This window comes from Podarcis muralis, chromosome 5 (genome assembly GCF_964188315.1).
Source record: "Podarcis muralis chromosome 5, rPodMur119.hap1.1, whole genome shotgun sequence".
Classification (NCBI taxonomy): domain Eukaryota; kingdom Metazoa; phylum Chordata; class Lepidosauria; order Squamata; family Lacertidae; genus Podarcis; species Podarcis muralis.
In genome coordinates this window covers 9188415-9214773 of record NC_135659.1, presented here as the reverse complement: position 1 = coordinate 9214773, position 26359 = coordinate 9188415, and the positions used below count along the sequence as shown (strand labels likewise).

Sequence of the window (26359 nt, the reverse complement as noted above, 5' to 3'; positions counted from 1 at the left end):
TTTATTTAGTAGATTAAAAAAAAACATGGCCAGATCTTCTGCAGCAGCAACACCTTGGGGCGTTTTGTAGCTCTGCTCTCCTTTCCCTTGACAGGTGCAGGAGGCTGAGCAGAGCATTTGGGACTGTTGAGTGGAAGGACAAAGAGCTGAAGACAAAGAGTATAATAAGATCTGGAGAAGCACAGAGGAGGAAACTTCTCCTGGGGAACAAGAAGTCCAGCAGCTGAGGAGTTAACACACTCCCCACCCACCACCCACCTCCACCCCTGTACAGTGGTACCTCGGGTTACATATGCTTCAGGTTACAGACTCTGCTAACCCAGAAATAGTGCTTCAGGTTAAGAACCTTGCTTCAGGATGAGAACAGAAATCGGGCTCCAGCGGTGCAGCGGCAGCAGGAGGCCCCATTAGCTAAAGTGCTTCAGGTTAAGAACAGTTTCAAGTTAAGTACGGACCTCCGGAACGAATTAAGTACTTAACCCGAGGTACCACTGTACTGTCTTGCAGTGGTGCTGGTTCTTGGGAGTAGGGGAAAGGAAGAGAAGTAGAAATGGGGGGGGGGGCACCATCTCATTTTACTCCAAAGGCCTTTGATCCCTCATCTGTTTCATTGCAAGCTTCACAAATGACTCAGCCAGGGTATAAAACTGCCAGGAACTGTTTTTTCATCATCTTCTTAATGGCCCTGGAGATTGCAGACCAACAAAAAACCTAGCAATAGGCTAGACTTTCTGACGTTACACAAGTCCTTCTCCCCCTCTGATACCGAGAAGAGGGTGGGTGTTAGAAAACAAAAAGCTGTTATCCTGTGGCTGTTCCTGGAAATAAAATGTCTCTGGTGTGCCAAACTGGGCCCGTGGAGGTGTGGCAGTAGAACACCCCCGTCCCCATATGTCACAAAATGCATCAAAAACAAACCCCACCCAAAATGGAATACTGTAGTTCCACCTTGGAAGAGCTTGTGTTCAGTTTTCATGTCCGTACCAGTCTTAACAGTGCTAGTCAGTGGTTTTTATCTCAAAGAGGGGAAATTGGGATGTCTATACCTCAAGCATGGGACACAGGTGGCACTGTGGGTTAAACCACAGAGCCTAGGACTTGCCGATCAGAAGGTTGGCGGTTCGAATCCCCGCGATGGAGTGAGCTCCCGTTGCTTGGTCCCTGCTCCTGCCAACCTAGCAATTCAAAAGCACGTCAAAGTGCAAGTAGATAAATAGGTACCGCTCCCACAGGAAGGTAAACGGTGTTTCCGTGCGCTGCTCTGGTTCGCCAGAAGCGGCTTAGTCATACTGGCCACATGACCCAGAAGCTGTACGCCGGCTCCCTTGGCCAATAAAGCAAGATGAGCGCCGCAACCCCAGAGTCAGTCACGACTGGACCTAATGGTCAGGGGTCCCTTTACCTTTATACCTCAAGCATGATGTCACACGGATTCTTCCTCCTGAAACCTACAAATATTCAGCAAATGGCTCGTGTGGGAGTGCCCTATACAGTGGTACCTCAGGTTACAGATGCTTCAGGTTACAGACGCTTCGGGTTACAGACTCTGCTAACCCAGAAATAGTACCTCGGGTTAAGAACTTTGCTTCAGGATGAGAACAGAAATTGCGCAGCGGCGGCGTGGTGGCAGCGGGAGGCCCCATCAGCTAAAGTGGTGTCTCAGGTTAAGAACAGTTTCAGGTTAAGAACGGACCTCCGGAACGAATTAAGTTCTTAACCCAAGGTACCACTGTACTGCCATCCTGCAGAAATTCCCTACAAGTTTTGTTGTTTATACTGACCTCTTCAGTTAAATGCATCAATGCTTGGCAATTCACCCTCCTCGAAATAGCCAATGAAACCCTTTGCTTTTGCTCCATTATGTTCGATCAAACAGAACTGGTTGTTTCAGCTGCCAATCCTGCACCAACCCCTTTCCCCTTGGTCAGGCATAGGCAAACTCTGGCCCTCCAGATGTTTGGGGATACAATTCCCATCATCCCTGACCACTGGTCCTGTTAGCTAGGGATGATGGGAATTGCAGTCCCAAACATCTGAGGGCTGGAGTTTGCCTGTGCCTGCCCATGGTGCAGAAGAACTACAGTGACATTAATAGCGCATGTGCAACACTCCTTTAAAGCACTCTTGTATTACCTTGTAAAGTCAGGGCTCCGCCCTCCCCACCAAAGAATCCTGGAAACTTCCCTGGATCCTTGGGAACCTCCTGCTACAACGGTGCAGGAGTGCTTTAAATGGAAAGTGTGCATGCGACTTCGGGAGGTTCGCTTTCAGCATTAAGAAAGAGAGAATGAGAGGCAGATTCAGTCCACGGGGCGCAGAGCAGCTCCCATTCACATTAGCGGGGCTTGCGAAGCCGAACTTTCCAGAGAACTGCACTCATGTTCATCAGTTGCCACTCCATTTTTCTACTTCAGGTACCAAGAATTATTGGGCCTGCCCTGCTCACTGAAGTTCAAATGACAAGCAACTTGCAGGGCAACCTTTGCAATCTGAAGGAGGAGGGAGCCTTTTGCATTGAAACGCACGATGTGCAATCACCACTTTTGATCATGCTTCTTATCCCTGCCCTGTACAGATCCTTCCTGCAGCCCAGCTGGTGCCAAACGTATTGCTCTGCTCTGCTTTGGACCACATCAGTGAGGCTGGGGGGGGGGGGTCTTGTCGTCTAGGCAGCCCAGAACTGCCACACACACTGTCCAAGGAGGTCCCTTTGGTGCTGCTAATGGACTTCACCCCCACAGATGCACTTCGTTTTTTCTCGAGACAGATGGGTGCCATCGAGAAGTGGGGAAGCAGTAACCTTGCTAGCACTTAGAAATTCCCCATAGGGATTTAATTAAGATGTGACACGCGTTGTTTTTCGGGAGGGCAGTGGAAGAGTATCTGCTTTGTATGCAGAAGACCCCACGTTCAATCTCCATCTTCATGAAGGGTTGGGGAGTCCCCTGACTGAAACGTGGGAGAGTCACTAGCTAAAGTGTCTTGACTCGGAATGAGGCAGCTTCCTAGGTGATATCAAGTTCTGTTTTTAGCTAGTATTTAGGATTTTTTATTGAATGGTGTATTCTTAAATGTTTTTATATAGAATACTTAGGTTTTCTATTAAAGCAGCATAAAAACTATACAGTGGTGCCTCGCAAGACGAAATTAATCCGTTCCGCGAGTCTCTTCGTCTTGCGGTTTTTTCGCCTTGCGAAGCACGGCTATTAGCGGCTTAGCGGCTATTAACGGCTTAGCGGCTATTAACGGCTTAGCGGCTATTAGCGGCTTTAAGAAAAAGGAAACAAACTCGCAATAACTCGCAAGACGTTTCGTCTTGCGAAGCAAGCCCATAGGGAAATTCGTCTTGTGGAACGACTCAAAAAACGGAAAACCCTTTCGTCTAGTGAGTTTTTCGTCTTGCGAGGCACCACTGTATAGATAAAACAACAGGAATTTATCCAATGTAGGGTTATCTGAAGTTATCTGAAGCCACAAAGCTGTATTTGAAGGTGTTTCTTTTCTTGTCCCCAGGTCTAGAACAGTCTATTCCCAGGTAGGTTGCGGCCAGTGTTATTATCATCTATATGTTCAAGAACCAAGTGGTCAAGGAGGGTCAGTTACTGTGCACAAAATGCAAAACAACGAAGCAGGCACGAAGTTATTGGAAAACAAAGCTTGTAATAATGAAAAAGACAGATTAATAAACCAATCACTTTTTTCCTTTTAAAAACACAAACCACATTAACTTTTTTTTTTTATACAACCATCTAGGAACTATGAAACAGTACCACATTGTGCATTTTTTTAAACCTACTTATCAAGAAAGTTAATTCCACACTTCAGAAAAGTCTTATATCCATTTTGGGGGGGAGGGAGGGGAGGGAGAAGGAAACAGCTAATAGCGCAATCACGGATAACATCATCATGAGTCCAAGCAAGCGGCAAGTCTTTGTCCTCACCTTTTCCACTGAGCCAAAACAGGAGTGGAGAAGGGGATAGAGAAAGGAAGAAAGTAAAGAGAAAAGCACCCACAAGAGGACTAAATCACATTCCATAGTTACTTTTGACACCTATAGCTCAGGGCTTCAAACTTTATATAATCATCATGTAGACCAACACACTGGAAGGGTGTAGAGGAATGGGAATGAGGAAGAGCAGGGCAAAGGTGTGAACGAAAAGTTCGTTGCCACCTCCAAGCACCGTAAGAAGAATCTACACAGTATAAAGCTAAATAGGTTGGAGGGGATTTATCGTATAGATTGGTAAGCAGGCTCATCCACTAGCCTGTATGGGCACGAGAGGATTACATTTCCAGTCGAATTATCAACCCTGCAGCTCCCTTTACCCACAACTACTCCGGCAGCGCAAAAAAGAAAAAAACTTTTCTCAATCAAAGGCTTGGGTTTGCCAAATTACACACCTTGCAATCAGAAACTGTAAGCACCCTGGTTGCTTTTTCATAGCGCTACTGGAGTAGTAGGTTCATCAGTCTTGCCCCAGAATGTGTGACATCTCTTTGGGCTCGTCACATTTATGGGGAGAGTTTTAATAGAAGAGCGGCAAAAAGACACTGGACACAGATATTAGCATTATGGAAATGACCCTTCCCTTCCGGATCAATGAGGTCTTCCTCTCCTTTCCCCCTCTCATTAGCCAGCTGAGCCCAAAGCTCCAGTATTTAAGGCCGAGCAATTTCTTTCTCCACATGGCTGATCAGCTGCTTGCAGGTGAAAAGGATATATCAGTTCTGGTCAAGCAGAGATAGGGGCCTCATAGCCCTCTAGGTGTTGTTGAACTCCAACTCTCATCAGCCCTACACAAAATGGTCAAGGGATGATGGGAGCTGTAGTCCGGAAATACCTGGAGGGTTATGTTCCCCACCCTGCCAAGTTTGGTGCTCATAAAGTATGAGGTCTGTCGTCACAGTAAAGGGGTTCAGTTGCCTTGTGTAGCTGCAACAGACACTGCTACCCCACCTCCTGCTAGCAACCAATCACGAGAGGGGCAGTTTGCAATGTCTAAAATTAGGCATTTTAATTTATCCCTCGGATGAATCTCAGAAAACTTTGGCTTTCCTCAACATTCTTATGGGAGTAGGGGATTATCACAGTAGCAATGTTGCCCCCCTGGAACACATCTTATCTGCCCCAGTTTACTTATGGCAATGAAAATCTGTGGCCCTCCTTGGTAATGTTTCCATGCGAAGGAAAACGCACATGTTAAAACCGAATCATTTGTATCTTTGGGAAGATCTAGATCAGTGTTTTCAAACCTACCCTTTGTTGAACCTCGTCGCTGTGGGTTTCCTGTACTCCGCGCATTTGGTTCTGGGGCATATGCTTTAGGGGACAGTTTACAATGGATGTTGGCAAGGAACGCTGGACCTCCTGTTGCCCCATGTAACCGCTCTCAGCAGCAGTACACTAAAGAGAAATAATAGCTGACAAATTCTATTTCGAGGAACCATTCCTGCAACTATTGACTTTCTACTTAAGGAGCACCAGTGTTCCAAGAAACACAATTTGAAAGCAACAGCGCTTCTAAACAAGAAAGAAGTCTGTCCCCTGTTTGGGCTTGTTATCAGTGTCAAGTCCTGACAAACAACAGGCAGTTTGTAAGGGAGACTGGGCATTCCTACCCCTAGAATCCAGAACCACAGAACTTCTCCTGAATACAAGTGGAAAATGCAGCACCAAATGGAGATATGCTGCTCATTTTTCTGCAGAGCTTGCTTGCTTGTGGCAGTCAAGAAAACTGATCAACAGGGATAGCAAGCATGGTCTGAAAGATTATCAAAACCTACCTTTATTGTATGAAAAAAAAAAAATTGAATCCTGGTTCTAGAGGTGCAGGAAAATTCCTACTGCTCTCCATGACCTGGGAACCACCATGGAGAAAGAGGGAAAGAAGACAGCTGGGGGTCCTATGATTTGAGACAAACCTTTCCTCCATTTGCTCAAACACAAGAAAGCGGGAAACCCCTTTTTAAAAAGGAAAGCCAAAGTAGCAAAGTCTTTCTGCACATTCTCACACAAGATGCTTCTAAAATGCCCATGGTAGGCAGAAGGCAAATATCACTAACCTGCTTTCATTTAAGCCACATACTGTATCTCGATTTTTCTAACATAGCTCCACCTAAGAAAGTTGCAGAGAGGAAGACCACCCTAAGTTTAGAGGCTGCTGAAACAAAAGCTAGAGATGAACAAGCTTCAAAGACAGCCGAGAGTCATTTCTTGTTCCTGTGTCACCTCAGGCTTAACATGTTTTACCAATTAATAAAACCCTTACAGACTGCTGATTAGAGGTGGAAGTGGAATGAGTAAACACACCAGAAGCAACATTCTCCTAATGTCCTTTTTTTTGGGGGGGGGGGGGAACCACTGCATGTCTCCATCAAAAGACAGCCTTTTCAATTCAAGAAGGAGGAAGCTGTGTCCTGGCAGTCCCAATATTCCATCTTTAAATTTAAACCAGCTGGTTTTTTTTAAAATGAGGGGTTCAGGGAACACCACCTTTCTGGCACAGCTGTGGATCCCACTCTGCACTGACCGCTGTAAGAACGAAATAAGAAATTCAGAGAAGAGGCTCTTTTTAAAAACGATTCCAGAAGCATGAGTGACTCATTTCAAAAGACCTGAAGCAGGAAGTCAAGGATCTTGTCCACAGTTAGCCTAGCATGCTTGATATGTAATCTGGAAAGGAATTCCAGTACTGGCAAGACCTGCAATCTCCTAGTTCGTATGCTACATATAGAAATCCGAGTTAGTACTGAAACTCCCATTCTTTTTAAAATCCATACTGGAATGGAATGCCCAAGGCATTACAGCAGCTAAACCACCGCTGGAAGAAAGACTGTAAGGGCTTCCTGGTAAAACCTGCCACTCCAAACAGTAGTCTTGAATTCTGCCTTCTTCTGAGAACGTCATTAATGTTGGGAGAGTGAAGACTATCCCTCTGTATCAGAATCAAATGCAACAATGCAATGCCCACAAGAATTGATTAAGGGTTCCCATAGACACAAGGTCTGGACCAGCTGTGCAGTCGTTTCCGGATAAGCTGGATGCATCCCACTGCTAAGAACAGCTTTTTTTCAGAGTACTGATAGCAGCATAAAAGGGGCACTCTTGCCTGTGGCACGTTCCATTCCTATTATCTGGTGAGCAAGGCTTTTCAAGTTTTTAATGCTGCAGAAACCTACAAGGCCAGTTTGGCCAGAGATGATGCTATGACAAAGCACAGAAAACTTTGCCAATGACATTTGCCGGACACTGTTTTCAGTTCTCTTTATAACTATCACCTGTGTCCAGATAAAGCCTTTCCCTTCATCCTACCTGAGTCCATGGGCTGCTGAGAATTCTCCAGCGACTGACTGCTCCTCCTACTCTACCCTTGTTCTTTCAAACCTCTCTGCCAAGTTCTTTCTACGCTAGCTTAAGAAGTGTTGCATTGCTTTGGGAGGTGACACATGATTTGCTCAGACCAGCATCCCAAGGCTACGTTGATCCTTTCGCGCCGTTAATCTTCCTAACTTTTATAATTAGTCACCATTATTCTCAGACAGTCAGCGGTAATTATCAGTTAACAACCAGATTGCTGCATAAAATAAAATAAAAATCAACTATTTTCGTAAGTAAAATACAAACAAAACAAAGCCGACCCCTGGAATAGAAAAAAAGAGAACAAAACAAAAACCCTTGAAATATCTCAAAGGCTCTCCTTAATTGCAAATGCATCTTGTCTGAGAAAGGCAGCACGGCTAGGCTGGAGCTTCTGAACCCCAGGAGGACATGTAGGGTCTATCGTTAAAAACTGTTCTCAGAATTATTTCCTCTTGGAGTAGCTTGGTTTTCGAATACCAAATGGGCAGAAGAACTCACACTGCACAACTCCCATGTTTTCTACCAACATCCACACACCTCTCTTCCTGGCCATCCATCATGTTAAAATTTGTGGGGGTTTTTTTTGCAGTTCTCCCAGCAATTATCTTGATAGGCTAAAGCACAATACAAGTGACTGAGATTCTAGGACTCACTCTTCTGCCTGCTAAGAGGCCCTAATTTGCAGCCACTGTTTTGCTGACTTGTTTTGCTCTGTTGAAGAGTAGCAGATTCCAGTCTCTAGTTCCTCTGGGATACAGGCACGTTATGAATACTTTTTTTTTTTTTTTAAGCCACAGTTGCCCTACAAAATGAATGGCTTGAGAAGATAAGTGGGCAATAAATAGGTAAGCAGGGACACAATTATCAACTAAGAAAAAGGGGGTAAGGATTAAGGAGAAACCCTCTTTGCTTAAAAGTGTGCCTCTGATCTGCAGACCCTAGACGACTCCGCAGGAGAAAAGGAACTAGCAAGAAGTTACAACCTGAAATGGCTAAAAAAGAGAGAGAGAGAGACAACACAGTCCTTGCTGTGAAGTCTTGGAATAGAGACAGAGTTCAGGGTTCAGGGAAATTTAGTAGCTTCCCCACTATATGGTGTTGACCTCACATACGCACACACTGTGTAACAGAGCACAAATAAGATTTCGTTTGCTAACATTAAGCACAAATGCGTGGCATACACAACAAGGCTTGCGACTACGAGGGGTGGATATGGTCATCTTAAGACATTCATGCTGCTCTATCCTATGGGCTCTGGAGGCCAACGTGGATTAAAACAAAATCAAGCTGGAAACTTTTCCTAAAGAATTTTCTAAACTGTATGGCCATCTACCCTTACTCCCATTAGCAGTGCCACTTAATATAATACTTGCAGAAGTCAGGTCTAACACTAAGCTTGGCAGGATTTGGGGTAGATAGGTTAAAAAGAAAAGAAAGAAAAGAAAGCTAACCTGAGGATGTTCTTGGCCAGTGATTGTCAGAAGAGTATTTGCCAAAGTATGGCAAAAGGTTTTTTTTTTAATTATTATTATTTTTAAAGCATTAAAAAGCCCTTTCTATTGCAATACCAATTTCCGAGACCACAGTCTCCAACTCACCTAAGTGACAAGGTCTTGAGTGTCTGCCTAACCCCCATTTGGATTGATGAAGGCATCATCCTGTATCCCCAACAAGGCAGACCATTTCTTCACTTAATCCCAAGTTTCACTCCTATTATGTAGCTGAAGTAAATGGAATAATGCATGTATCCCCTGTTTAAAAGGGTAATGTCCTAAAGACTCAGCTCATTAAAGCAAAAAACTTTTCCTAATCTACAAACTAAGGCTTTTTTTTTGCACGGGTATCTGAGGAACTGCACGGGATTAACCTCCGTCAGAAAGCTGAAGATCATTTGTACTACTTCTGCACAGCTACATTTAAAAAAACAAAAACCCAAAGAGAGACAAGGATGATCCGGCTAAAATCATGCCCAGGTTTCTGAGGGACCAGCAGCAGCGGCAGCAGCAGCAGCAAGTAAAACCCACAAGAGAAACTTTGGTTTAAAAGAAATCAAATGGAAAAAGAGAAAGAAAAAGTCAGGTCAAAGCGGTGCAAATTCTCTCGTCAAAGAGGTATTTTAAAGGGGCGTAACCTCACAGGAAGAGAGATTCAGGATCTACGTCCCCTCCCCCCCACCACTCGCCTTGTTTTTAAGAGAGCTACCACCTTCATTGCACAGGACTCGAAACCATTCTCTTATATAGTTGTCAACTATCATAAATAATGTGAAAACTATGTGCAACAAATACATCGTATTTCCAAAAAATGATAAGAAAGTCACATCAAATTAAAAAGTAGCTTCATGAATGAAGGTACTGCCCTAAGTGCACTTTCCCGGCAAGTGCAACCAGTGCCTTGGTGCTGGGTTATGAAGGAGGAGAACACCAAAAACCAGAGCATGAGCCAGAGTTTAAAATGCAGGTCCAGCTTCAACCCGCCAAAACTGGACCGAGCAGAGACTGAGTGAGTTCTCGGTAGAGTCCCCTCGGGGAGTCCCGACGATGCTTCCTCATCGAAATTGTTATGTCCTTGAAGCGATTGAAAACAATCTTTAAGACAGTTCCTTCCATAAGTGTCCCCTCTGATTGGCAAAACGAAGTAACCTTTTTATTTTAAAAACAAGAAATCAAATTAAAACCAGAAGAAAAGAAAAGAAAACACAGTGAGCTTGTTGGAGTCCATAGGATCCGGTCCGGAAGAGCTCAGAAAGTGTGTTCAGATTTTTTTCTCCTGTTTTCTGCTGGAAATATACCAGAAGTTGGGTTGTTGTTGGTGGTGGTGTTGTGTGGGGCGGGGGGGCAGGGAGAAGGTAGTAAAGCGAGAGAACACAAGGGATGTGGAACTTTGTTCTGTGGACATTTCATGTGTTTGCTTCGTCATCTGTGTCTTCTATTAACACCTTGGTGTCACGAGACTTGGACCTGGGAAAACACAAAATTAAATACAGCTGAAGAAAAAATATATAACACAAGATAGAGACTTTGTTGTCTTGCATGAGGATAATAATTACCGTATTTTTCGCTCTATAAGACGCACCAGACCACAAGACGCACCTAGTTTTTGGAGGAGGAAAACAAGAAAAAAATATATTCTGAATCTCAGAAGCCAGAACAGCAAGAGGGATCGCTGTGCAGTGAAAGCAGCAATCCCTCTTGCTGTTCTGCCTTCTGGGATAGCTGTGCAGCCTGCATTCGCTCCATAAGACGCACACACATTTCCCCTTACTTTTTAGGAGGGAAAAAGTGAGTCTTATAGAGCAAAAATTACGGTAATTCATTTTTTATTGACAGCATCTGTGTTTGATTCCACAACATAAAGGTTCTCTGGTTGGCTTATAGTAAAGCAGTAAAACACAAAATAGGGATTTTATGCACACTTTCTAATTTATAGAGGTCTAATGTGTGTCATCCTTCTCAAGATCAGGAGCTAAAGTTCACAGAGGCTGGGTGTGTAGACTAGGACAAGGGTGTCTGAGCAGGTTAGGTGGGGGAGAATACTTTTACTCCTCAGCTACACGTAGACTCTACACATTTTGAGGTCTCTCTGAACCTATAAAGTCAAACTGCAATCAGGCCTCTGCCCATAATGTGGGTAAAAGTTGCATACAGCTTGGCATTCATACACTGAATCTACCCTGCCCTAATTGCTGCATCTTTGCTGCTCAGCCTGTTATTGAGCTTCACTGATCTCCAAATTTAAATTTCTTAGACCTTTCAAAAAGCCAGGGATATTGCCTTAATCACAAGGGGGGGGGGTTTGGAGAAAATTAGAGCAACAGGCTTCTAAAGCACCACTCAGTACAGACAACTAATTCTTTCATTATTATTATTTTTTTAAAGGGTGGTGTTTCCAGTTACTGCCAAAGTGCTGATGTTAAAAACATAAAATGTGGTAGGTACTAAAACCTGAAGATCAAAAGTGACCTGATAGGTAGTTATCAGAAGGACCTTGCTCTTGAAAAAATCCTGCTTTTCCCTTATGTGTTGCTCACAATCTCCCCCTTTTCTAAATTTTGATTACTCACCTAGCTCTGGAATAAAAATTGTGATCACGTCTATTGGCAGTGACTCATAATCAAACAACACCTGCATAATTTGTTCAGGCTGTCCTCCTTAAATCGGCCTGCCATGAGCAGATTTTGCAGTCTCTTCCTAAAGACTGTGCTGAGCAGAAGTATTGTGCAAGTACACTTATCGAGTCCATTCACATTGGCAGTAGAGAAGGATCTGTCAGCCATGCCTTGCAGATGCAGTAGAAGTTTGCTTAGGGCACATCGACAGCTTTGCTTGTCCCGTGCCTGAAAAGCATGGGTCTGAGTGGCTTTCTCCTTCTCCTGCTCTTTTCCCAGGGAAAAGCAGCTCTTTAGCTTTAAACTGGAACAATGCAGAAAACCTGGTTGCCATTTGCTCTGTTGTTGTTGTTTAGTTTAGTCGTGTCCGACTCTTCGTGACCCCATGGGCCAGAGCACACCAGGCACTCCTGTCTTCCAAGGCCTCCCACAGTTTGGTCAAACTCATGCTGGTAGCTTCGAGAACACTGTCCAACCATCTCGTCCTCTGTCGTCCCCTTCTCCTTGTGCCCTCCATCTTTCCCAACATCAGGGTCTTTGCCAGGGAGTCTTCTCTTCTCATGAGGTGGCCAAAGTTTTGGAGTCTCAGCTTCAGGATCTGTCCTTCCAGTGAGCAGTCAGGGCTGATTTCCTTAAGAATGCATAGGTTTGATCTTCTTGCGATCCATGGGACTCTCAAGAGTCTCCTCCAGCACCATAATTCAAAAGCATCCATTCTTCGGCGATCAGCCTTCTTTATGGTCCAGCTCTCACTTCCATACATCACAACTGGGAAAACCATAGCTTTAACTATACGGACCTTTGTTGGCAAGGTGATGTCTCTGCTTTGTAAGATGCTGCCATTTGCTCTGACTGAGCGCTAAAGAGCCGTTTCCCCCGGGGAAAAGCAGCGGGACAAGGGGAAGTGTGGACAAGCCCTCACTCTCATTCAAAAAAGAAACAAATACGTACTGGGAAGCAAGACGCGGTCTATGCAAGGACACACTCTGGCTACGCTTCCAGGCCCGGTTTTTCTGACGATTCCGGACACCATCCTCCTGGTCCATCATCTGTTCAAGCAGGGTCTGATCATCTGCGTTGAGTGGTGCCACCGAGATGTCCCGGACAGCTCGGAATTCACCACAGTTGTTCAGGTGCTCATTCTCCAGTCGGAAGAAATTCCACACAAATCGCCTGAAAGATACAGAACCGTAGTAAGCGACGTACCGTATTTTTCCGTCTATAAGACGCCCCCTGTTTGGGGGGCCTCAAAATATAGAAAATAGGGGGGATTGAGCTTTTGGGGAGGATTATTTTGGGGGAATGCCAAAAATCGCTCACCCGCCAGAACTCAGAGCAGAACCGCACGCGTCGCTTACAATTGCCACTTACAATCTTAGGCTTGCACTTCGTTCCAGTGGGTGAGCGATTTTCGGCACACACCCCCCCCCAACAATCAAGCAGCCAATCGCTGCTTACAATCTCGGGCTCACGCCAAAAAACCATTCACGCCTCCCCCTTCAGCACTACCTGTGTATAAGACGAGCCTAAATTTTGAACCTCATTTTTGGGTCCAAAAAGCCCATCTTATACACAGAAAAATACAGTAAATGCATTGTAAATGCAAAAAGCTCCTAACAGCTGCTAAAGTCTAAAAGCCATTTGTGAAACAAAACTTCCCTCTCTTTCCAAGTGAGTGGGAACAGAGGAAAACCACCAATCCTGGGGAACTTTCTGCACTAAATTTACAAGTGACTGATAAATGTCATTAATGGACAGTCTCTTTCCCCTCCTAAGAACTAAGTAACTTAAGGATGTCAGACACTTGGGGAAAAAAGCAAGATTTCCAGGGTTTCATGTTACAAGAAAGGAGATTCTGACTAAATATCAGGAAGAACATTCTGACTGTAAGAACTGTTGCCCATTGGAATGGACCACCTTGGAAGGTGGTGGACTCTCCTTCCTTGGAGGTTTTCAAGCAGAGGTTGGATGGCCATCTGTCTTGGATGCTTTAGTTGAGATTCCTGCATTGCAGGGGGTTGGACTAGATGACCCCTGGGGTCCCTTCCAACTCCATGATTCTATGTAGGAAGTCTTGTACACTTCCTCACAACCAGCTTGTCTCGTGGGACCACTGCAAAGATGAGAACGACCGCGACAATGGTACAGTGGTGCGAGCTCCTTTGAAGAAAACTGGAAATGCTAGAATGGCAAGTATTACTGAATAGGGGTGAGGAGGGTCTGAACTAATAAATTATTACTTCCCTAGATACAGTGGTGCCTAGCAAGACAAAATTAATCCGTTCCGCGAGTCTCTTCGTCTTGCGGTTTTTTCGTCTTGCGAAGCACGGCTATTAGCGGCTTAGCGGCTATTAACGGCTTAGCGGCTTTAAGAAAAAGGAAACAAACTCGCAAGAACTCGCAAGACGTTTCGTCTTGCGAAGCAAGCCCATAGGGAAATTCGTCTTGCGGAACGACTCAAAAAACGGAAAACCCTTTCGTCTAGCGAGTTTTTCATCTTGCGAGGCATTCGTCTTGCGGGGCACCACTGTAATCTTAAATACCATCATTTCTGCAACTCTCTTTACTAGCTTTCTGCAAAGCTGGGCAAGAAAGAAAGGGAACACAGATTAGAGGATGGCTGTGTGGACATAACCAGATGCAAAAGAGGCAATATGGAGTCACCAAAGATCTGGAAGTCTCATATCTTGACTGCAGACTTGACTTTGATTTCCACTACCTGTATTTGTTTCCTTTCTTTTTTTTGTTTTTGTTTATTTCCATAAAACCGCAAGACTAGTCTTTCAATGTTTTGCCCTTTGCCTACTCTCAGCCTGAGCCAGCAGGCCAGAACCTTATAAGGGAGGTTTGCCTGGCGCCATTGTTACATATCTCTAGGCGCCAGAGAAAAACATACCTTTTCCCGTTAGGGCTTTGGCTTTACTTATCTATGGCCTTTTTGCATGGCTGGGGTGTTTTAGTCTACTTCTAAAAAACAGAATTGTTTTTCCCCACTGGCTCTAATGTAGGTATGTATATATGTGCACATGTGCTTGAATATTCTAAGTCGCTTTGAGCTGCTGTGGCAAAAAAGGCAACTAATACATTTAATAAGTAAGTAATAATAATAATACGAATTCAATTACGATGATGACAACAGGTGTGGGGGGCAGGTGGGTGTGGTTTGGGGGAAATGGCCAGAGGTTCCCCACCCCAAATGACGTGGAGGTCACCGAGCAGGGGAAAGGCTGCGATACAGGAACACACAATTATAAGTTCACAGATCCTGGAGTGTTCAGCTGGGAGATTTGACGTTTTTGACTCTATGAGGTAATGTATCACTCACTATTAATTGCAAACAAGGTCTGCAACAAGGTGGATAAAAAGCAATGATTTTTTTAAATAATAATTTAAAAATCGGATATTTTTAATTTAAATTGGATTTTTGAAATACAAATGCTTTTGGAGGAAAAATCTTTCTAAATATAGTTTTCTATTTAAGTTACATTATAGTCCAAAGGCTATTCATCAGGAAATAAGGATTTGTTTTAAGTTTTTCATGTGTGCTAAAACTCATCTAAGATTTTTTTTAAAATTGTTTAACCACATCAGTTAACAAACATGGATATATATGCTATAATGTTATTGTTTTAGTTAAATAAATTGTTTAAATTGTTATTAAGGAAATGTTTATTTTTCTCCTTCCAATAAAGTACAGCAGAAAAGTTGTCCAAATATAAACAGTTAACTTACTAAACCTCACAATAAATTCGTAATTGTCTGTCTATGTATTTCTAACAGTATAACCAAATCGGTAATTTTTGATATAACTGTAAAAACTACTCTGAAAATTTATACCAGCAAGAGTGAGTCTTTCTGTTAAAAAATGCTTTAAATCAAGTCTTAGTGACTAGTGATTTAAATCAAATCCACCCTGGTCTGCAAAAACTGGGGTAGTAGTTTAGGTAATGGATCTTACCGGAAAACCTCAAGTGGTGCAAACACAGTAGCGATGATATCCCCGGCGTAAGGGTGGATTGGCATGGAAGTAAGAGAGATCTGGATAGTCCATGCAAAGCGCAGAATCACATCCTCAACAATGGCACAGTAGTAATAGGCCTGAGGAAACAGATGGAAAAGACCGCTGTGATGCAGAGCAAGGTTATCGGCCAGATCCACCTTCAAATAAAAGTGTAGAGCAAAAGAAGAATCCAGCCCTTGGATTTGCTCAGTGTGGTTTCTGTGCAGACTTTTGTCTGCATTCTATATTCCCATATAACATAAAAGTATCATCACAAAAAAGCGAGATAAACAGCTGATTTGTCGAAGGAACAACACTACACTAACAACAACAGCAGCAACAACAGCTTCATTCCTTAAGATTTGGCAGCGAGATGGCATGCTTCTTGATTGGCTGTTTTCCAAATACCCCGTTGCCAGAGAGTACAGTGGTACCTTGGTTTACAACCATAATCCGTTCCGGAGGTCCGTTTGTAAACCAAAACAGGTTGTAACCCAAGGTGCGCTTTTGCCAATGGGGCCTCCAAAAAATTTTTGTTCGTAATCCCCCCCCCCCAAAAAAGGGGGGGTTTGTAATCCAAAAAAAGGTTGCAAACCAGGACACGAACTTCTGGGTTTGACGTGTTTGTAATCCAAAACGTATGCAAACCAAAACGCATGCATACCAAGGTACCACTGTACTTTAAAGGTTTTTCAGCCTGAGGACTGCATTCTGGGGAACCGCATGCCAGTGGTGGGAGGAGCAAAACATGTAAATGATACCTTTGTAGAGTAAGCTAGTCTGTACACACATTCATCATCATCATCATCATCATTTATTATTTATTGAATTTATCTACCACCCTATACACGGAGGTCTCAGGGCGGTTCACAGAAAAGATCAACACAAAAACCACAATATATATAATCAAAATAAATATAACAACCCAATACCCCCCCCCAAAAAAAGAGTCACATTTTAAAAAGGCATAGGATGTCAATGGATTCAACACACTCTTCACTCTCCTTCATTCAGGCAAGCTAGTTACATGATCAGAGTTCTAGAACGCTGTTCAGCCAGGCAAAAATGATCAAGGAGGGTGCAAAATAGGACCAGTGAGGGGCATGGCTGGGCGTGTGAGTGGACTTGTTGGAAACCTGGTGGACTGCATTTGACTGCATCTGTAAGCAAACCATTGTAACTATTAACAACAGATGGCCATGACCATGGTTTCTGTCTATACTGCCCATGCCTGGTGTTGGGCAACTAGTTAGCTGTGAGGAATACAGCACACCTTCCCTGAAGGAGGATGCTGGTGCTGTGACAACTTGAAAAAACTGCCTCTCGCCTATGTGGGTTTCTGTGTACGACATGCCCCCTTGTTGCTGTATCTAAAAGCAATCACTTACCAGGCAGCCCCTGCTCTCCTATCAGACCAACCAAGACCCAACCTGTTTGTCTTTGGGGTCACAACCTGCCACTGGTTCTTACTTCATGTCAACCGCAGGTAAGTGAGAGGGGAAGAGAGGCAAGAGAAGAGCTGGACAGGAAATTCCCATATGGCTCTGTTGCGATGTGTATGTACAAACAAGATAATCTCGTAAGGGCTGAAGTGGTGGGGGAGAGGGAGGGAGAAGAATAGAAACAGATCCCCCCCCCCAATTGTTCCAGTTCTTGCTTATGTGGATACAGTGGTACCTCGGGTTAAGAACTTAATTCGTTCTGGAGGTCTGTTCTTAACCTGAAACTGTTCTTAACCTGAAGCACCACTTTAGCTAATGGGGCCTCCTGCTGCCGCCGCGCCACAGGAGCACAATTTCTGTTCTCATCCTGAAGCAAAGTTCTTAACCCAAGGTACTATTTCTGTGTTGGTGAAGCGTATGTAACCCAAGGTACCACTCTATATCCAATTATTGACCAAACAACAATGTATACACTGAATGTGTTAAAATGAAAGTTACGTTGTTGTTGTTGTTTAGTTGTTTAGTCGTGTTCGACTCTTTGTGACCCCATGGACCAGAGCACGCCAGGCACTCCTGTCTTCCACTGCCTCCCGCAGCTTGGTCAAACTCATGTTTGTAGCTCCGAGAACACTGTCCTGCCATCTTGTCCTCTGTTGTCCCCTTCTCCTTGTGCGCTCCATCTTTCCCAAGTTACTTTATTTTAGCTAATTCTCTCCTTCAAAGGCACCTGGTTTTTTGTGACAGCTCCAGTGTTAAATATGGGTGGGATTCATTTGCTCAAATGGATGGCATCACAAGCAAATGCCCTCAGGGTGTGAAAGTGCCAACAGTTCAAATCCTCCCAATTTTTCAAATAAAGATCTTCACAAAAGCAACCTGCATACGCACCTTTTGTGGGTAGACAATCTCTTCCCGCAGGAAAGTATTTTCGCCAGCATTCCTGTCAAAGAGACCCCAATCCATCTTCAAGTCCCAGATGAGGGTGTAGCAGGAGCTGACAAAATAGAAGACGATCCACAGGTAGAAGAACACTTGGGAGTCGCTGTGTTTTCGAGCTGCAGGAAAGAAGAACAGTGTCGCTGTATAAAAATGAGCAGACCATTCAGCTGGAATGAAGTTTAGTTATGAGCTTGGATACATCTGGGAGCAAGCTTAATAGCATTTTACACAAGGAGCACAAAATTATGTCATGAATTTGAGTAACACTGATGTGAATTTTGACAGTATCCGTTTCTATGAAAATATGAATAAACAGTGTTCTGAAAGAAATTAACCCGAAACTTTAAGAAAATGCAGGTTACTGAAAGGAGGCCACTTTCGTATTGCAAAAAAAAAAGGAACCCCAACGGTGTCTGCCCCACCTGCCCCAAGACTCAAGTGTATGATGGAGGCTTATTTTTTGGAAATAATTCAGTAATGAATAGAGTAAATGTTATCCATTCTTTTGTATGACTACTTTGTAATGGTTACTGCTGTGTAGTATACACATTTCTTTCCCATTTTAAATGGGATTCAACTGGCACCCTGCAAATGACAGCAGTTTCATTTGAAATCTTATGAGATGATTTGTTCTGATATGTCCTAGCTTTTAAATGTATCTTTTAGGTAAACAAATGGATAAAGAAGAAAAACGTGAACCCATGTTGTCTAGCACAACTGGGAGTCTAAGATGCAAGGTCCCAGTTCAAAACCCTGCTCAGCTAGGAGCAATGTTCTCAAGCCATATTCTCAGCCGAAACTTCCTTCTGCAATACAGAGATAACACTGGACTACTTTGCAAGACTGATATTACTGGAATGCTGATTCCATTTTATTTAATTGGTAAATTTAGTAAGTTCTCCTGCAGCATAAGGTTCGCAAGGTAGAGGACACTTGTCTCATGCACTATGAACTGAGCTACCATCAGCTTTCTTCCTTTTTTCTTTTCTAAAACTTTTTTAAACTAAAGGTTTTCACACACAAAAACATGCAAAACAAACGAGGTGAGAATACACGAAACACTGTATAGGGAATACATCGTTATGGTAAGCAGACCACACAGGATCATGTAATTTAATAAGGGGTGTTCATGAGACCCCAGAGGGCAGATGGTGCTATCGCCACCTGCCTGACTTCTGATGGTGGAGAGATCCATTGCTTAACATATGGTTCTGAATAACCTCAAAACTCTACGTAAGGACCTCTAACCCCTAAACTCCCTATATTTCAGCCCCAAGCTTAGTGATAGAGTAACTATGGATGCATCAAGGTCTCTCTTCTGGAACAGCATGTAGACATCATGCTTAATGAGTGTTACTTCAGAGTGAAATACCCTGCAGGATCAATAATACTGGCTGCAGGATGGTTTGTTCGTTGATGGATGTGAAATGCTTTGAGCGTTTGGGAAAAACTTAAATCTGAATTACTTTTATTATTATAATCACTGACAAGGCTGCCATTCACATTTTGCCCAGTAGATGGAAGCATATGTTTTTGCACATAGGAAAATGCAGCAGCAATGTTCAGTTCAGAAAATTTCTTGAAGTAACAAAAATGTATTAATTCCACTGGCCAATTCTAGTGTAATGAAGGGCAGGTTATACAGGGTAGTACTTGAAATCTGCCTTGCTGGGGTGGTGGTCGGGGAGTCTTGAGCCACCCTCGGACCCTGAAGACAGATTGATTGTGACAGAAGCTTGCACTTTGTAGAGTCTACTTCAGATGTAGACCAATATTTTACAAGTATTAAGAAAGAAATATGTGTAAATGCCAAAGCTGGGCTAGCCTATCCCAGCTTTTCCATCACTTAACACATGGTTCTGAATAACCTCAAAACTCTACATAAAGAACTCCAACCTCTAAACTCTCTATATTTCAGGCCCAAGCTTAGTGCTCTAGAGTAAGTCTGGATGCATCAAGATCTCTCTTCTGGAAAGACACTTGTTTTTAAAGACATGTAGGCAAACTCAGTGTCTCAGCTTTGATGAACAGAGGCTAAACATTGATGAGTGAACAAAGACAGTGAAATCTTGCTGACATCTGAAGAGGTTCTGCACAAGAAGTGGCGTAGCGTCGGTTGCTGGTGCCCGGGGTGGGCAGGGGGGAATTTAAAACTAGAAATTTGAAGACAGCCTGGAATTAAACCTGCTCTAATCAGATCTGCTACCGCCACAAGGTCCAAGCTACTACAATATAAAGCTTATAAAACAGACTAGTTCCTGACATGTAAAATAAAATTCAGGTTCCACAGAACTCTTCATCAGGTAGGTGGAAGAATTAGCTAGTTCTCCATTACACAGTGAGATAATCTGTATTCACAGCCAAGCTTGTTCTGCATATAGTTGAAAATCACTTTACTAATCTGTCTAAAGGTTCTGCAAAGCAGCAAGAACACTTTAATTGTACTAACATTTGACTTGCCCAGAGGCTCTTCCACAATATTTAACCCCTGAGATGTTCATTTTCCTCTGTCAAATAAATTTATTGCCCACCAATCTTATATTCATACTAGCAAATCATGCCTCCTAGCAACCTCTTAACACTAGCAAGGCCTTTGAAGAGAAAGCTTATTAATCTAGTTGCAAGCATGCGCACAAAATCTCTAAAGAATAATTCTAGCCATGAATAAGGAGAGACAAATTCTGCCTAATTCGGTTTCTCTCTGTTCATCATCTTCAGTCTTTAATTCAGTTCCTCACATTTCCACATTAGTTTGCATTTTTTTAAAGGCCCTTGTAAAAAGGTGTGAGCACTTTAGCAAACATTTCACCTAATACACACATCTTTGCAAGCAATTTTCCCCAACGTAAAACATTTGCGTTATTCGTGAGGTAGCACATAGTTATCATAAGCAGTAGTCATTGATAACCTTGTCCTCCATGATTTTGTCAAATCCTGTTTTAGAGCAACCCAAGCCGTAGGGCCATCATTCCATCCTGTAGTAGCAATTCCCATAATTTGCCTGGTGAATATTTGCCATTTTACCACGCGGCTGCAGCTATCGAGCTACAAGAGGATTCCTCGTACCCTATACAAAAAACTCCAGGGTTTTTTTTAAGTATTCCAAACGTGTTTACAGTATTCCTCCAACCTCCCAGAGCACTGCAATTACCGTACTTTTCCGTGAGTAAGACGAGGTTTTTTTTACTCTAAAATAATGTTCAAAAACGTGCCTCAACTTATACATGGATAGTGAATGGGTTGGTGATTGGTTTGTGAAGCAAACACTGTTGTGGACTGGCTGTCGAGATTGGCGGCTGCCAACGATTGCGATTGTCAGCAGACAGCTTTTCTCAGTTGGGTAAGAGATTTTTTGCTGGGAAAGGCTCTGTTGGCAATTGGCTATCGCTGTGGCAAGTGAGCAATTTTTAGCAATTCCCCCTCACTGTAAAACTCTGGTCAATTCTCTGCAAAAAAAAGCTCAACAACTCTCTCTGAGCCATCTCCCCGCCCCCATTTTCTTAAATTTGAGTCCCCCAAAATAGGGGGAGTCTTATACATGGGTACATCTAATAGACAGAAAAGTACGGTATTCTCTGCGCTCTCACGCTGTATTACTGAGATCTTATCAGAGTATCACCTAGAACTAAAAAATAATTAAAAAAAATTCTGGCAGGAGCAATAGCTTGGTATACGGCCAAGTCAAACAGAGCAAACCCACTAAAATGGGTAGACTTAATTTAGTCAGCAGTAACTTAAACCCACAGATTTCAGTGGGTCTTACTTAGGGAGTGGTAAGTCAGTCATAGCAACCATAGTATAAAAATAAAAAAACAAAGAGAGAGGGGGGGGAGGCGTAAAAATAGGTTTGTTCTAAAGGCAGCCTCAAAGTAAGATCAAATCATTTTCAGAAATTGATACTAAGAAGGGCAAGTCCCTATGAGGAAGGCATGGCAGAGAACTCTATTAACATCTTGCGCTGCATTAGCAGCCAAGCTAATTCAAAGAAGCAAGCTTTTCTGCCTCCGCATCCCCAGGCCATAATTCTCTTCCACAGCAGCTGAACTGGTCTGTACCCTCTGGTAGTTGAATTATTGACGTGGGCAAATTATAATTTATGCTAAGATTTCACTACAAATAAAGGAACTCGCAAAACACACACACAATGAAAAGCACACAGCTTTCCTCGCCTCTTGGTCTCACCTCTTGAATTGTTTGCCCACAACGCTATCACCACCCCTGCTCCCCAACCTCCTTTCCTGGGGTTCTGCCTGCCACCTTTCTCCCCTATTGTTTCTCCTTATTAGTATTCAGGTGATGTAGCGGAAAGATGTTGCTCTAGGCAGGCAATTATATCTCAATCTCCACTAGCGAGTCCTACCAGTCCTCTTCAGTGCTGTTTGGAAGGCTGGAAAATCAGGGCATTGGTATTCCAACCAGAGACCCCAAGCACCATGTGCCTGCTTCATTTGCAAAAAGGGTACATGCTTATGATGATGTCTGTGTGTATTTGGAAACAACAAACCCTTAAAAAGAAGCAGCAGGAAGTGCAGGTGATAACGAGTTAGGAAAAGCTGTTGTGCTTTAGACTCGCCACTCATTAGCAGTTCAGATGATTAGAAGATGGAATTTTTAAAAACCTTTATTGCCTATTTCAAATAAGTAGCTGCTGTGTTTTATTTTCCAAAACAATAGACAATTCATCATAATCCACCCTTGTTATCGTTTCAATTTTATTAAGCTAATTCTAGTTAAGATCTGGGTGTTTAGTCAAACCACTCTACAAAACATGTATATGCATGTTTTAAAGGACTTATTGCATAAATAATGGCCACAATAAGCATATGTACCAATTTGTTTCCTGGTGTGGTTTTTTGCATGTGCATTCTAATGACTTCGTTTATTCTTTATTCCATTTATTGTAGAATGACAATATATTATTTTGCGTTAAGTACTTGGTTTTTCTGGCATCTGTACAACACAGGAAGACGACTGGGCTCATTTGGCGCAGAATCTCAAGTTCTCTGTTTTAAAAATAACTACATCTCAAAAGTGTAAAAAGCGTTGAGGTCTGCCTCAACACATCTTTTCCCATAAGACAATCCTTATGCGGAGAAAAAATGTCTCCACCATACACTTGGAAGGTGACGTGCTCAGAAGCCTCTAATTTCTGTCATACTTTAAGAAGTGACTGTACATGTTTGTTTGTTTTCTGATAGTATTTCTGTGTCAATCAAAGTCACAGACAGGCAACACACAAGCACTGGCCTGCAAAGCCTGCAGGTTTATATCAGTAATATATTACCACGCACACTTCATGGTGAACTAATCTTTCGTAATAAACACCTGTCATGTCCTTTGTGAACTTACAGCCTTACTGTGTCTCACTCACTCATTTTTCTGCCATCACATAAACAAGTCACACATTTGACTAATGTGCTCAGAATATTGCGTTGAAATGAAAAAGGAATAATACAAATTTGCATCCTTTTCTAATGTGGGTTGATAAGTTCTTGAAGTAACTGCCAGGCAATATGGAAGGCAGGAATAAGAATAGCTTCCTTCCGATACATTCCATTTTTTATGCATTGTGAAAACGGCCGCTCTATAAAACAGAAACATTTCCGCTGTACAAACTATTAACATTACATTTGCTTTGAATGAATTTACTTTATTTACTCTCTCGATTTATCTTAGAGAAGGCAAACAATATATTCTGTTCAATGCAGCTTGAGGGGAAAGGGGCAGAAAATCAATGCCCTGTGTTATTGAAGAACTGGCACAGAGCACAATAGCATGTGATAAGTATTCTGGGAGGGTCAGTCGCTGCAGGTAGCTGCGGTTTCTGCTGATTGTTAAAGCCATGATAATATGACCAGGAAATCTGAGGGGTTATCAGAAAGCTGCCTTAATCTTCAGATAAGTACTACAGTAAGATACAGGCCTTCTGACTGAACATGAATCATATTGTTCCACCTACTAAGTCAGAACGGTTTCATTCATCCCAAGCTACATTCATTTCAGCTTTAGGCTAGGCTATCAATTGCTCAGATGATGAAGAAACCAGAGGCCTTTCTCCTGGGCATTGTCGGCCAACTGGTGCCAAAGAAGGATAGAACTTTCTTTATGTATGCAACAACAGCAGCAAGAATACTTATCGCAAAGTATTGGAAGACACAAGATCTACCCACTTTGGAAGAATGGCAGATGAAGGTGATGGACTACATGGAATTGGCAGAAATGACCGGCAGAATCCGAGACCAGGGAGAAGAGTCGGTGGAAGAAGATTGGAAGAAATTTAAAGACTATTTACAGAAACACTGCAAAATTAATGAATGTTAGAATGATGTTGGATTGAAGTTAAGTGGTTTTCAGCAGTAATGTTATAAAGATGTGTAAAAATGGATTGTTAACGGGATAATCTAAAGTTATAATATATTAAGATTAAAGATTAGGATAAAAACAAAGAGGGAAAGGATTTGCTGAACCAACTAATTGAACTGGATACAAAAAAGGGAGGTGTGAGGAGGTCTGGGGAACAAGCGAATGAAAGATAAGACACGGAAAGATTGAATTGTTTTTAATTGTTTTTACTTTGTATTTTTTCTTTTTCTTTTTGTAATACTTTGAAAACTTTAATAAAAATCTTTAAAAAAATAAAATATCAATTGCTCCGATGAGAAGCTAAACAGAGTATAGTTAAAGGAACACGAAGCCCCACGCTGAACTCTAAACTATGGCTCCCTGTCTTGTATTCACTTTCACCTTCCCTTGTAAGGGTAAAGAAGCAGTTCTGCCAGCAACCCTTATCACATCCTGCTAATTTTAGGCAGTCATGTGGGATGCAAAGCACCAGCCCTACCACTAGGCAAGAGTGAAGCAGCAGATACTAAGGGGCAAAGAGCAATGGGGAGGTGCTGGGAGAATAGAGCTACGTGTACCAAGCACCCTGCCCTTGGCTAACCTCTCAGGTGTAGCAGAGGACACTGCCTTGTTTACAAGCGCTGAAGAAAGATCCAATTGCTAGTCCAACTGGCAAAGAACATGGAAAAGCACCACCTCATCCTTTTGTCTCAGGCAGCAAAAGATCTTGGGCTCACTCCTGAGAAGGAAGGATCATTTAATACCTGTTATACAGTGGATACTGTATAACGCGGGTGGCGCTGTGGGTTAAACCACAGAGCCTAGGACTTGCCAATCAGAAGGTCAGCGGTTTGAATCCCCGCGACGGGGTGAGCTCCTGTTGCTCAGTCCCTGCTCCTGCCAACCTAGCAGTTCAAAAGCATGTCAGAGTGCAAGTAGATAAATAGGAACAGCTCCTGTGGGAAGATAAACGGCATTTCCGTGCACTGCTCTGGTTTGCCAGAAGCAGCTTAGTCATGCTGGCCACATGACCCGGAAGCTGTACGCCGGTTCCCTCAGCCAATAAAGCGAGATGAGCGTCGCAACCCCAGAGTCAGTCACGAATGGACCTAATGGTCAGGGGTCCCTTTACCTTTACCTAGGATGTTTAGAAAACGGATGCAAGTTTTAATCTGTTTTTAGTCTATTGATATTTCAACTTTTTGAAAGTTTTAAATTATTGTTGTTTTGATAATTTTATTAACTTTTTTTGTAACCAGCTTTGAGGGCTCTTTTTTTTTTTTTTTACAATCAAGCACTGTATAATTTTTAATGAAATATCATGATCTCTGGTTCAGATGAAGCTAATTTTTTCTGGTTTACCATGCTGAATCCTTAAAAACTACAATAAGCCAAATAGTCAGGCTCATCTTTACATGCAAATGTGGCCTTTGAGAAAGTCTTCTCACCCACAACTCCCAAAAACCTTGTAGGAGCAGCAATGATGGAGAAAACAGGCACCCTAACATGGCTTGCAAGGCTCTTGGAGCCTCGGCACGCGTATTAAAGATTTTCCTAAGCTTCCTGAGTCAGCAGGAAAATCTGTTGATCCCTGTGTCTGTTGATTCTTGTGTGCATAAGAGTTCATGGTGAAGGGCCTTTGGGACCTTCAACCTTTCTCTTGGTGTGCCTGCTCACTCTTTAAATGGTTCTCTGTCTGTGTGCCACTTCCTCACTCCATGTGTGTGTTCTCCTGAGAGTTTGTTTGTTTGTTTGTTTGTTTGTTTGTTTGTTGTTTGTTGTTGTTGTTGTTGTTGTTGTTGTTGTTGTTGTTGTTGTTGTTGTTGTTGTTGTTGTTGTTGTTGTATTCGCTCATGCTCTGCCATTTTCCTCTTCCCATCCCCATAGGCAAACTCGGCCCTCTAGATGTTTTAGGCCTACAACTCCCATGGTCCCTAGCTAACAGGACCAGGGGTAAGGGATGATGGGAATTGTAGTCCCAAAACATCTGGAGGGCTGAGTTTGCCTATGCCTGGCCTAATCCTTTCCTTACTGTTTAGCAGCTCTAAGTTGTTTCGAAGCAGCATCCACTCAGCCTCTTGTGAAATTCTGAATGATTGAGGCTTCAGTAGCTGTCCCACTCCTCTGTGCCCCACATTCATGCAAACTGCACATGTATCCGACCTCC

The 26359-nt window shown here is 42.9% G+C and overlaps 1 protein-coding gene across 1 annotated transcript in view; it reads right to left on the bottom strand.

Moving 5' to 3' along the window:
- Nucleotides 1–3640: 3640 nt before the first annotated feature.
- Nucleotides 3641–26359, bottom strand: part of XPR1 (xenotropic and polytropic retrovirus receptor 1) — a 103301-nt gene continuing 80582 nt past the window's right edge. Inside the window, exons 12-15 of the mRNA XM_028732418.2 lie at nucleotides 17800–17966; nucleotides 15428–15567; nucleotides 12421–12642; nucleotides 3641–10321 (exon numbers count right to left, since the gene is read on the bottom strand). Of these exons, the coding sequence (XP_028588251.1) occupies nucleotides 10261–10321; nucleotides 12421–12642; nucleotides 15428–15567; nucleotides 17800–17966 (590 nt within the window). The 3' untranslated portion in view covers nucleotides 3641–10260. The remainder of the gene's footprint in view (nucleotides 10322–12420; nucleotides 12643–15427; nucleotides 15568–17799; nucleotides 17967–26359) is intronic.